Source organism: Bombus huntii, chromosome 10, assembly GCF_024542735.1.
Source record: "Bombus huntii isolate Logan2020A chromosome 10, iyBomHunt1.1, whole genome shotgun sequence".
Taxonomy (NCBI): domain Eukaryota; kingdom Metazoa; phylum Arthropoda; class Insecta; order Hymenoptera; family Apidae; genus Bombus; species Bombus huntii.
Window position 1 is genome coordinate 1,636,410 of NC_066247.1, and position 13,488 is coordinate 1,649,897.

General features: G+C 36.8%; 1 protein-coding gene across 2 annotated transcripts in view; it reads left to right on the top strand.

The window, feature by feature from the left end:
- LOC126870727 (suppressor of lurcher protein 1) overlaps positions 1-13,488 on the top strand; it is a 527,940-nt gene that overhangs the window by 62,647 nt on the left and 451,805 nt on the right. For both annotated transcript variants that reach the window (XM_050628716.1, XM_050628717.1), the window contains exon 2: positions 6,279-6,345. In XM_050628716.1, the coding sequence (XP_050484673.1) occupies positions 6,279-6,345 (67 nt within the window). The remainder of the gene's footprint in view (positions 1-6,278; positions 6,346-13,488) is intronic.

Below are 13,488 nucleotides of genomic sequence, written 5' to 3' on the forward strand. Positions count from 1 at the left end.
TACATACTTGTTCTCTCGATCCTATTCAAGTAAATTTATTTATGAATATCGTAAACCTCGAGCTATATTGAACTGCATGGTTTCGCAGAATCTTCTTTAAAACTTGGTTTGCCTATTCGAAGTCGAATTCCACGGTGAAAATAATACACATTTTACCGTTCGCGAGTAGTTTTTCAGACCACCGATATTTCTCGCCGATTGGAACTTTCTGTCGGACACATGCTTATTAAAGCACGAGGAGAGGCCATGGCTACTCCTTCCACTATTCTATTTATCGTTCTACGCCGGTTTTATTGGAGTTCTCAGGGGTAACCGCTCAAAGAGCCAGATTTGGGATGTTAATTTATTCCATTTCGTCGAGGAAAAGGGCTTCATGAAAAATCTAGGCCGGATTCCACCCACGTGTAGCTTCGAAACGTGCTTCCAGTCATTCCACAGCATCCGTGTTAATCATCCAGTGGACAGCAGGAAGTCAGGCCGGTGAAAATAGTACGCTCTATACTATTAGTTTCGCAAATATGAATTCATTTTGACTCGCTTGATGTTATATAAAAACAACGATTATATTTTTATTGTCGTAATTAGCGATATTTTTACGACACTTTGATCTTCTGTTCGGATGCAATTATACGTTGAATTATTATACTTTGAAAAAGTTCGCAAGTAATTTACAAAACATTTTTCACGTTACATCGACGTAAAATTCACGCCCTGAATCACGCCCTAAATCGATCTTCATTTTTTTTTATTTTTTGAGACACAGCTACTAGATACTGTATGTTATAAGATTCGAAGAAACGTCAAGTCATCTTGGAGATGACACTGCTATTAAATTCGTCACTAAACGTGTGACGAATGCCATTCTATATAGCTACTGAGAAAGTTAGCATTTAAAGTTAAGTTCTCTGATTCTATATTCTGTTATACATACCGGCTCCCCATAGAACTGATCGACGAAAGTATTTCATCGTCGCAGAACTTCCTAATTGTCAATATATCGCTGTATACAGCTTCTAAAGTTTAATTTGCGAAATTTATACCACGCTGTCCTTGTGATTCGCATTTTACCTGACTTTGACATGCAAACCGCGCCAATTACCACTAAATACATTTACCTAACAGCTGTCCTGCCTATTTCGTGTAGCTTGCAAAACGAAACTAACAACGTTCGACCACCGAGTCGACTATATACCTAGCGTAGCCAGGCTGGGCCTTTGTCACGAGAAATTTATTTACAGGACAACATTCCTATTCCGAATGGTTGTCGCAACGGATATTACCACCGCAGTCTACCGCGATGAGGGGGAAAAATACGATTCTTATTGACCTTCTGTCCTAGTGGCTTTAGGAATATGAACTAAATTAACATTTTGACTGCCGCGGTGACCCAAGCTATTTTACTAAATTTTTTAGAATAGTTAAAATAAGGTGGACCGAACATTTTTCAGCGAATGTTATAGCGTGGTATATTTGAAGTTTCGTTTCAAGTTTAGCTTTTTGTGCTCGATAATATCGTAAGCGATTCTCGCGAAGGGTTGCACAGCGATATGGTCACAAACGTCTTAAACGAACATTTATCCGGCGTTTGCGTTCCTCGAACGACCGTTCTTTTATCCAGATGTTGGAATTATAGCGTAATGGCGTAACCGATTCATTTGCACAGTTCTCAGATATCTTCAACGATCGTTCGAGAAGTGCTTATTGTATACGGAAAACGCGCGTAAAATTTTTCTCATACACCGAACAATTGCAGCGAAACGAGTTTAAGAATTTTCAGTGAAATTGTCGCTCTACGGAAATCTTTTGTCAACCGCTGGTTGCTTATTGGAAATGAAGCCGAGAAAGATTTATCAAAAGGTTGCAAGCTAGGTTTAAAACGTGGGTTAGATTATACTTTCAGCGATTATAATTTCGATATTAAGATCCTTATAGAAAGAATATGAACGTAATTATTTGTCATACCATTAATTCTAGCATTTGAATATAATTTTTTTTATTATTATTTAAGTTATTAACTTTCTTGTAATTTTGAAATAATATTTTCATAACGCGAGGAAATGTATACTACTTTAAACGTTAATTTTAAAAGGCAAACGCTTTAAGGATTTTCTCCAACTTTCGATAGCAATCGTCTGGCACAAATCCAAAGTTAAACGAACGTTTGATTAGAACTTTGAAAAAGTTCCCGCGAACTTCAGTTTTCCTGATTTGTTTCTGTTCATGTATCTTTTTAATCCTGCTAATAAGGCTGATAAAACTTGAAAATTTCAGAACAGTGTTCCCAAAATTCATGCATTGATCTTCGATTAACATCGTTATCGCTCGCTCCACCTTCTACGTAGGGTATTCATTTATTTCTTGAAATGACCATTTAACGGATTACAATAGAAATTTTGCCAACGTTTCACTCCGGTATTCAGAAATTATTCGATAAAAGAATAAACAGTATGAATGTAAGAATACAGTAAAAGTTGCGCGATTAAACGGTTATCTGAACTTACACTAGCAACGAAAATATACAAGTCCACGTCTAAATCTTGAATTTAATAGGAAATAGTTACCTAAAAATGTGACGATCTATTTCTAACTTTTTACTGCAGAAGAAATCAAACTATCGCTCCACTATTCAAAGATAATAAATTTTGTTCCTTAAATATTTTAACAATTTTTATCAATGTCCATCGGGGAAAAAAAATTATGGCGCTCGCGTCGGAGCAAATATTAGCATATTCCGGCTGCCTCCCCTTTTATTTGATTCAATCCTCAAAGAAGATACTAAAAATATCGCTGTTTTAAGTGTTTGCCCAAGAGGTGTACCGAAGGTTGACTTCAAAGGAAGTGAAACATTTACAAAGAGGTCTCCATTGTCCGCCAATGTCAACAATTCTTTTTACGCAAAGCGAAACGACGTCTGTCGACCAAAACTCATGACGGTTCGATGTTTTCTACGTTTCAACAGACATTGAATAGCCTTGTATATACTACTTTTAATTTAACATTAAATCTACGGAACCATTCGAATCGACTACTATCATATTTTTCGTCTTTTCAGTCATTAAAAAGAATTTTTTATAATATTAATTTTTACTTTTATCGAGACAGAAACACGACGTACGTATATTACTGGTACTTATTTATTTTTGTCCTATTGCTTTAATCCTAATCAACGACGAATAATATATTTGGTTAAATATTAAATGTTAGCTAGTTCTACCGTCAGACCATCTTCGTCTTCTCTTGTTTTTTCCCTACTGTCCGTTATGTTTAATACTTCAACCGTATCGAAGAAAAAATTCCGAGATGACACGGTATTCGTATAAAGAAGCGCGTAGAATCGATCGCATTCGGTACAGCAATTTTGGATTACAGTATTCGCTTGTAATGGCTGAGAACGTACATTTCCCCTGTGCTGGGATCGCCTTCGAAATATCGCGCGGATGGATACGAGCTTTTCTACCCTGGTGCTGGCTTTAAGTGGATTTAGCCGTGCGAGATCGCTCCACATTCGGAACCAATCGATGGTGCAATTTTAATGAAGCCCCGTCATTTGCTTAATTCATATTTACGGACGCGCTATTTGCCAGGATTAAAGTCCTGTTTCGTTTGTCCGAAACATCTTTTTATCATATACGCGTGTCACGTTGCATTCATTAGCCCAGAACGGTGAATAATGCGTGATTTAATGTCGTTCGACGGAACACCGCGATTAAAGTCTCGCGGAAAAAGTTTAATAAATATCGACGTCGTTAATGAAGCGGATAACAATGTTATAGAAACTCCGGCGAAATAGGAACAAAACAGACGCGTTTAAAGTAACATTTTAAATGGCGATGATGCTATTATATGTTCCGTTGAGTAATGAGTAACGATCCAGCTTTTGGATACAGTCAAATAAATTCACGACATAAGTTTAAATCAGTTCCAAAAGAACGAACGATTTATTTCCATAATCTATCGTAAGAAGATGCCACGGATGACTGTACATGTTAAAGTTAAATTTATGTAGGAATGTTAACTTATAATAATAAGTTAACAGAACAAACAGTATGATAAACACAATATCGTTGCACTCTCACAAAATCGAATATAACATCGCGTTTCGCATATTCGTTTCTCACTGATTCTACGTCACAACAACACTCTCGACCACAATAAATTCCACTCTGACAGCACTTTCCACGCTCATTTTCCCCTTAACAAACCTTGGTAACGCCCCTTGACAACATTAACATATCTTGACAATGTTTATAAACAATTACCCCTCACGCCACGTCCTTCCCTGACGTCACACCATCCCATATTTATAAGGCAGCGAATCAGATGTCTTCGGATACTTACTGCGTACCCTCGATAGGAATTTCCTAGTCGAGGTCCTTCAAACCGAACAAACATCTGTTTTCCGAATCATTTCTAAAGACCATTGTCTTCTACGGAGTTTTTCTCACGTACGATGTAACTTTCCTCCTACCAACTACTTTCTCTCGAGGGCGGCTAAGACCCTTCCTAGTCCACCAACCTTCGTTTAACCAATTAACAACGAAGCCTATTTCCCTCACTCTCTTAGCCAAAATCGTCACCAACAAATCCGATGGTCCCGTGCGCTGGACACACCCATCCTTAGCTTTCCTCCGCCACAGCATCGTCACCGAACTGCACTGATTTCCCATCCTTCGTACAGTCAACATCCTTTGACCGGGAATACACCCGTAGATCAATCACTCACTCATCTTACACATACGCACCAGCGTAACTATCTTCTTTACAAGTTGTTAGAATAAACGGTGATTTATAACTTACTATACAGTGTTACATTCATCGAACCACCTCTGTTATCTTAACCGAAACAGGGGAACGACTATTAGGCGGCGTCGATTAACCGAATCGTAGCGAGAAATTAACGCCTCTCGCTGACGCGTTTTCCTAGCGACCACGTCTCTCCGCGAACGGTCTTAACACATAATATTCTAAAAAGAAACGATATGTTTCGAAGTAACTTCGTATCGCCCCTCCCGTAATCGCTGGAATTGTGCATGTTCTCTCTTTTTGCAAAACTGGTTTCGGTGAATCCCGAGTGTATCTCCGATGGTTTGGCTAAGAGGCAAACTTAAAATTCCACGCGTTCACCGGTCGAATCAATTTGACAAATCGGTCGTGCCGTTCGTTTCCTGTTCTACGAAGAATTTCAGCCGGTTTCCGATATTTTACAGTTAAAAGTCTGCTTGTTGGAAATTCAGTATACGCCGTCTTTCGCACGGCTGCTTCTGTATATGCGCAGATCGGTCGTGCGTGCACGCGCACAGGCCTCTGTTCAAGAGTTCATTTGCTTTCGCTAGAACGGACACCGGAGGATTGGTCCTCCCTGTGTGTACCGACGCACCTGTGCACGACTGTACAGACTGTTTCTAAATTGGATGATCAAAGTGCCATGGTACGTCACGTGGCTACCAATACGAAAAGACGTGGTGATTATCGGTCCCAAATTCCCATGCATCCTGATAAGGAAAAACTGTGATTTATGCACTTCTAGATTATGTTGATGATAAAATGGCATTACGAAGTCGAATATTCAATAAAACCTTAAGCGAACAATTTTCAAAATGTGCCGCGTCACGTTATTCTTTAATACCCTATTTATAGGAAATCTGTTTAAACTTGTAGGTTATTAATATTTAAATTATTTAACGAGGAAAGAAATGTATCTTGTATTCGTCATACTTATTTGATGTTCTATTCATGGTTTATTTAACCGTGTTTTTGGTTTACTTTAAACTCAATCATATTTCCCTTATTTTGAATACACTTCTAGAAGTTTGAGGAAAGTATTAAAGAAATTTCCTTAATGCGCATTGTTTCCCGTCTTAACTGCGTGCTAAAGTTTTTCTTAAGATATCCAAAATATATTTACTTCTCGTAACAAGTTTAGAATAAGTTGCTTATTAAAACAGTGAGATCGGCATATAGATATTCGAGGACTGTGGCAAGGCTAAGTAAGACTCGTATCTCTATGGGATCGATGTCATATGTGTACATAATTGTACACGTATATGGTGGCTCATTTCTCCGAAATGTTAGTGACGCGTTCCTCGAGCTGAACCACGGCTCCTTCTTGTAATTAGTGCAGCCACGAATCCATTGGATTTCGTGGTTGGGCCTGGAAGCCTCGTCGAGCAGCTTTCATCGTACGTTTTAATCAGCGTATAATTATATTAGAAGATGGTCGGGAGCTGCGGAATAGCAATTAAACGTCTTGTGAAAAATATCTGCGGTTTTTGTTTCAGATGCAGAGAGCGGTGCTACTGCTCTGTTGGCTGCCGCTCCTCAACCACTGCCACGCCGTAAATCCAGGTAATAGAAAGATACTTTTGCCTAGCTTTTATTAGAGCTGTTCTCTCGTTAACTTTTAAACCGTTCTATTGCCTCCTCTGCGATGTTCGCGTAATTTCGTGCCGTTTTGAAACGAGATATTGCTTCCTAAACAACTGGACGTGTTCCGCTTGATATTGAGAATCGTTGTTGACAACTAGACTGCAGGTTTTTAGGCGTTTCCAAGAAACTTGAAACTACAAAAGTGCAGATAATACGAAAGAGTATATATAATATGCAAAGTGTAGTATTTTTTATAATGCTTGGTATTTTACAATACTTTATTTGCATCCGGTATACCCTGATACGTTTTTTCTTTCGAAATGAAGATTAAAATTCAACTGAACGGTCAAAGCGCCACACATGTGGATATTTTTGCACATGGCGTGGTGTACGTAGAAATACGTAGGATTTCAACGAATTAAACAGGCAACGGTTAAAACCAGCGTTTAAAATAAATTCGTTTATCTCATTTCCCAAGAGGATATATGAAAAACTTGTTTCACAATACGCTTGAATTGTTTAACTTATGCGCTTTGTACTTTCTACACAATTTCGTATCTAATTTATCGACCCACGTACAATTTTAATTAATAAATATACCAGTTATGAAATACAAAAAGACCAACCTTTGCCACCAATCTAAAACTGCTACCTCGCGTATAAACGATCTTTTATATTCCAACATTTTTCCCACGCCAATAAAACCCTTAACAATTTCATCCGACGCGCTGTCGTAAATTTCCATCCAACTTCCGAAATGGCTCCGCCGTCGAATCATTAAAGTTACAAACGACAAAATGTTTCCGCGTTTCACGGAATGTGCTCGCCCCGAATGCGAAGCTCGTCGGAATACATATCCGAAGAAAAATTAACGTCCATAAAGTCTTACGGAGCGTAGACGCGATCGATTTAACGTATTATTTTCCGGGAACCGATAAAATCGATCGTCGTCCAACTTCCGATTATCGCGCTAATGCTAGTCGCGTTCACGCAGCGCATCCATCTGAATCTCTTAACCTGCCACGGCCCTCGAATTTTTATATTCTAATCGTTATATTCCAATTTTTATATTCCTCGAATATCTATATCCGATACTTTTACTACCGACAAGCAGAGAGACATAAAATATTTTAAGTTCGAATAAAATTCATTCGTATCAATAAAACGATTCTTTCGTATTTTCTTGAAAATCAAGAAATGTTTGAACAGAAAGGGGCGATTCAGTCGAAAATGACTTAAAGAACGCAGCTGGGTTAATATTTCCCGACGTAATCGGTCAAAGAAACAGAATATTGTTTTTACAGGAATTCCTCTTGGTTATGTAACATTATAATATATCTCTTTCGTAATTCCAATGCTATGCCATACATTTTTAATGCAATAAGATGCGCAACATGAAGTAGGAGGTTCTTACGCCCGTATAACTATTTGCGATTTAAGAGCATACAGTGATGCGTAGAATGAAAATATTGTCTTTCACAGTGGCGCGCAGTAGTATAGGACAATGATCAAGCGGGCGAGGCAGCGCTCAGGTTGCATCTAGGAGCGTAATGCTCTAGAAATGAATAAGTATATACTTTCAACCCCATTAGCGTACAATTTTTTTTTTTTTTTTTTACTTAACCGGTTAAAAATGCACGCTTTGTCTTCAGTGGAATTGCTTCTTGGCTGTATAATAATATATCTTTTCCTAACTCTAATAATACATCTTACGTTTTTAATACAATGAGAAGCAAAAAGGAAGAGATAGAAGGTACAAGAAAGCAAGCGTTTTTATAAATACGAAAACGTGATTGTATTTATTAATAGAAAAAGTGGTTAGTCAGCAGTGTTCGTATCTCACACAGGCTTTTGCATTTTGGACAGTTAGCTGTGCTCGTGTCTCACCCTTAAGGGGTTAATGTATAGCCGGAAGTTAGGCGTTTGAACGTATCTAGGCAACATGCCGGACAAAAACACTGCTCGACCCAGGATCGTTAAGAATCGCCGCACGATGATGGTCGCCGGTTTTATTCGAAGTCACGAATCGCAAGGATACACGAGCTCAATTCGTTTATCTCTCTCTCCCTCCCCCTCTGCCGGTACGCGTATCGCGACGCTTATTTTATCATATCGGAAGCGTGTTACATGCTTTGGCTAGTCTCGTGATACAACTTCCGTTCGCGTTGAGAGGTTCACTTGTACTACTGATATCACTCGTGCTGATATCGCTTGAAGAATGGTGCGGGTGAACGCGTGGCATGTATGTACTTTGGTTTGATGCAGGATAGTTTATACGGTTTTGCAAATCAGATGACTCAGAGAAATATGTTTCTAGCTATTTCTGTAGTATTTATCAGGGGGATCATTGAGATGTTGCGATTGAAAAGGCTGCAACTTTTATCACTAGACCGAGGGTGTTTCATTCGTTGTAATTTACAATGAGGGTGTTTGATGGATCGTAAAATTTCTCATAAATGCATAAGTATTCGTTTGTCTATTTATTATAACGATGTTAGAAACATTAATTGAGAATAAAAGGACGATGGTATCCGAAGGTTTTAAAAATTAGATTGATAAATGGAATGTTTCGTGTATTTTCAAGAAATATTTAGACCAAATTTTGCTGAACGAGGAACGAAAGATTGCTAAATTACTCGTTTTTATTCGAAAATTGATAAAGATTACAATCCATAAATTAACAATTTTCAAATTATAGATATTTTATCGGACCCACTGAAGCACATAAATTAGAGTACGCGCAGAGATTTCAGTTAAAAATACAGATGAAAAATATTGATATATGATCGCTTGGAGATAAAGCGAAACATTTTGAATATCCGAAATCACTATGTGCATGCTTTGAAAATTGTAGTTATTAACCAGCTAATGACCTCCTGGGAACGGTAATAACTTGAATTATGCTTTCATTATTGTACTTCGTGGGAAGTAACTCATACTTTTGCACGTGAATTACTACCTATAATAAACTGTAATGATAATAAACTTTCTTTCGTTTGTAAAATAGATGAACACAAACAGATTTCCTGATAAAAGTAGCTTACTGATATGATTAGTATAAAATTTGCATGCCTACGTGGTAATTTAAAGTGCTAAAGGGAGTAATTCATGTAGCATATGTGATGATACTGGTATGCGTGGTGCCGCGTAGACAAGTTATGCTTTGGCCAGTATGGGCAACGCTATTCTCGCGTCGATTATTTTTGACAGAATGTAAATTAGTTATAAAATTACAGAGAGATTCGGGATATTTTTTTTCCACACATGATTTTCATATTATACATAAGTATATATATTAAACTAGATTATGTAAATGGGTTATGAATGTTAAGTGTTGCTGTGCTATTTATCTCTTTTAAATTAATTGTTAAATACGAGAATTAGATCATAGAGAAGCTTTCCAAAGCCAGAAGTTGCAAATAAATTAAATTATCTGTCAATCTATAGTTGTAGTACACGTGCATCGGGTTTAAAAACTCTCAGTAAAATAAGATAGTCAAACGTTACTAGAGCATGCTGCATAGAACGCTATGTTATCCTTTGAATAGTATAAGCAACAAATGAAACTTTCGCGAAACTCGGTTTGGTTTTCAATCTAAAATGAAAAATTTGATGAAAATTCTTTGACCTAGGAGAGGAGATAAGAAACTCTAACTAACTTAACTACTCGCATAATTAAAATTCTTTAACCTCGAAAGTAATTTTTTAACTTCATTTACAATTCATGTTTTAGTAAAGTACTTCCTTTAAGCGATCTTGTTTTCTCTGCTGGGCGAGAAACGTTCGTTTCATATTTTATAGCAAAATTTACTTTCGTCCAGAAGCTCGATCGCTTCGTGACACTTCTTTTTCTATAAGCTGCAGTTCGATGTCTTGTTTCGAGGAAAACTTATTGTCTCGACGTACTTTAACCTTATATCTCTTTAAATCTGAAGGCAAGTAGAAAATGTAATATTTGGTATCGTTAGATTGGTTAGCAATAAATTTAACATTAAATCTCTTTCGATTGTTTTCATATTTTCAACCAAATATTTGGTAGCAAGATTTTAATCCCATAACACGTTGATTTATACCTTTATGCAAAAATTTGTAAATGAAGCGACTTAAGCATTGTGTTTGGAAGTTGGACAATGTAAATGTGCATATCCGCATTTGATTACTGTTCATTTTATTTATACAATACCGTTTTTGAACAAAAAGAACAGACTATTGGAATATGTAAAAACTCTCTGACCTCAAAGGCATATTGCTTTTCCAATATTTTAATAATAATATCTCGATATTTCAGTAACATTGTGTAACGTAGGGGCATTCCAATTCGTGTCATTATACATACTTCCTTTGTGTATATTACAGCAAAATTTTAATGATTTTGGAACATTACATTTCTGTGCTTGCAATTGATATTCGTTTTGCTGCAATTCATAATTTTTACTAATATCTCCGAAATTACACTCTTAATTATATCTCTATATTATATTTATTATGATAACACTTTTGCCCCCATTTATGCAAAACGAATCGAAGTTTTTACTCTCTGACGATATCGCTTATCAATGGAAATATTCATGGTAATATGAAATCACAGGCAAAAAGTGGCGCATTTCATTTCGCTTTTCCGTTAATGATATTCGCGAGATTATTCGTAAATTACTAGACTATCTGCGTATCTTAATTAGCCCTGGTATAATTGCTTCACGCAGTCGTGCTGTAGGCTTCGTCTAAATTAACGTTATGCTAAATACTGTCGCGCTTAAACGGTGTATGCCCGGCCACCATTATTTTTGCAATTTCATTGGTAATTTATCCGACGTTTCTCACTATAATTACAATGAAACGTGCGCTTGATAAACTCATTAGCGATGAGAAAAGCGTTTCAAACAAATTATTGTTCCTTTATAAAGACAGCAAATAAAAAGCTACAGACGTAGGAACGGAAGTTAATCGAAAATTGTTTTCTACGTAATTACTCATGATTTCGAGTAATTGAAAATCTATGGCCACAGAGTTTAATCGGAAGCAAGTTTCATTACATTCTAATTTAAACTAAACTCAATTCATCAATATTTACTGGTTTCTAACTACTGGTTTCAAATCATGAATATTAACTTTCCAAGCTATCGCGTTATTTCTCCTATTCTTCGCTCGATGCGCCTTTCTTAAAAACGAGAAAAGCAGAATTCAGAAACCGAAGGAATAAACCTTTAGATTTTCCTATGAAATACATTTTAATTCTATTTTATAGTGTACAGTCTGAATTAGTTCAGTTTTGACGTACAATTTGTCCAATACCTGGCATACCTGGATTAGTGAAATTAATTTAAATTACCAATACTATCCATCAGCTCAGTTCGTGTCTCATTCTACCTCATAAAGTTTCCTGTAAAGAGGCTCAGCTATGTCACGATTTCTATTTCGCCGTACATTTCATTTTTCATGGGGTTTGTCCTTGTACCGCACGTTCATCTAGCGAACAATACAGTAGAATTTACATCGATGTTAATCGTACGTCAGCCGACGTCGGGGCGTAGTTGTAACAACGATTACACGAAACAAAAATTACGATTTTAATTAAAACCCATCTACTAAGCGCAAATTGCTTCACGCGAGAGATAACGTATCAGGGCTTATTTAGCGCGGAGTAATTACATCCTGCGAGTCCTCGAATATCTAAAGACTGTCGTCAAATTCTAATTGTTGTTTACGAGTCTGATTATTTGTCCTGCGCGGTGAACATATTTTAGTTTTGCACATGAACGTTCGATCGAATATTCATAGAACGTTCGAAGTCGTCTTAATGAACACGCAATTAAAAATGTACCATTAAGTACAATTTCTATCAAGTACAAATATAATAATAGTATATTTTATTATTTACTACTATATTGCTACGTTCATAAATTATTTAAATATTACTGGTTGTCGCAATATTGGCTGTTTTAGAAGATTTTTGTTTAATATTGCTCATTCAGTGGCTACAAAAAGTATTTGTACCTACATACTCGTATTCGTTAATTTTCCAGCAGAAACTTAGCAATGTATATGTGTATATACGTATCCTTAATGTAGCCATAATAATAATTGCAGATTGCAATTTGTTGCATCCAAGGAAGTTTCCAAAAAATGGAAACGTATTCTTACTCGGTGAGAAAAGTGCCAAGTTCCATTAGACGCGTGCAGTCCTACCAACATTATGTAAAAGGTAGATGGTATTTAATTTGGCGAAGCATGCAACGAGGTTCATTGCGTCGTCTAACGTCGTTGAAGATGTTACACCATTGCACCGGTGCATCCACGTGTGGTCAACAGCACGGAACAGACATTGTTTCGTATGCTCTTTGTGCTTTGGTTGTTTCCCTCTTTCTTGTTGGACAATTCCCTTGCCTGTCTCGTCTAATGTGATACACCTAAAAAAAAAAAAAAAAAAAAACAAAGTATTTCGATCACTTTTCTAGATCTTTATGTTCTTGTTTCATTGTTAATGTCAGTTTTGACATTTTAATATTTCTACGATCTGTTTGAAAACAGAATTTATCATGCCTTGTTGCTGGTAAAGTAGGTAGATTAATTCAGAATGTGGTGAGATATATCTGGTTTTCATCGCCTTTATCTTCGTCGCTTTTTTCTTCAGCTCCTTCGTATAATGGCGTATACATATCTTCAAATATTTTCACACGTGTATTTTCTCTGCATTGTCTGTTAATACCGAGTTAGTCGAAACGATATAATTTTATTATTAACCACATTATGAATTCTACTTTCCTTAATTATACCGAAAAGTTTCGCAACTATCTGTACAAGTTAATTGATTAATTCGATTCAATAGAACTTTCTTCGTTTCCTTGGAAAAAACATCCTTCTCCGATAACGACGAATTTTCTAAACTTTTAGGCCGCAGAGTTTTATTTCGATTTCGTCAGATAAAAAGTGGCAGCGATACGTGGAAAAACTGGAAATTTGCAATTTAAAAGATTTCACGATGCATGTCGACAAGTTGGCGAAGAACGGCGGTAATTTGAAGGCGGTAATTTTTTCGTCGATTCGTTTCGCAGGGGCTTGAAACTTTCCACGACGCGTTCTGCCACGTAACCATTGCGATAATTTGTTCGCCGCAATATGACG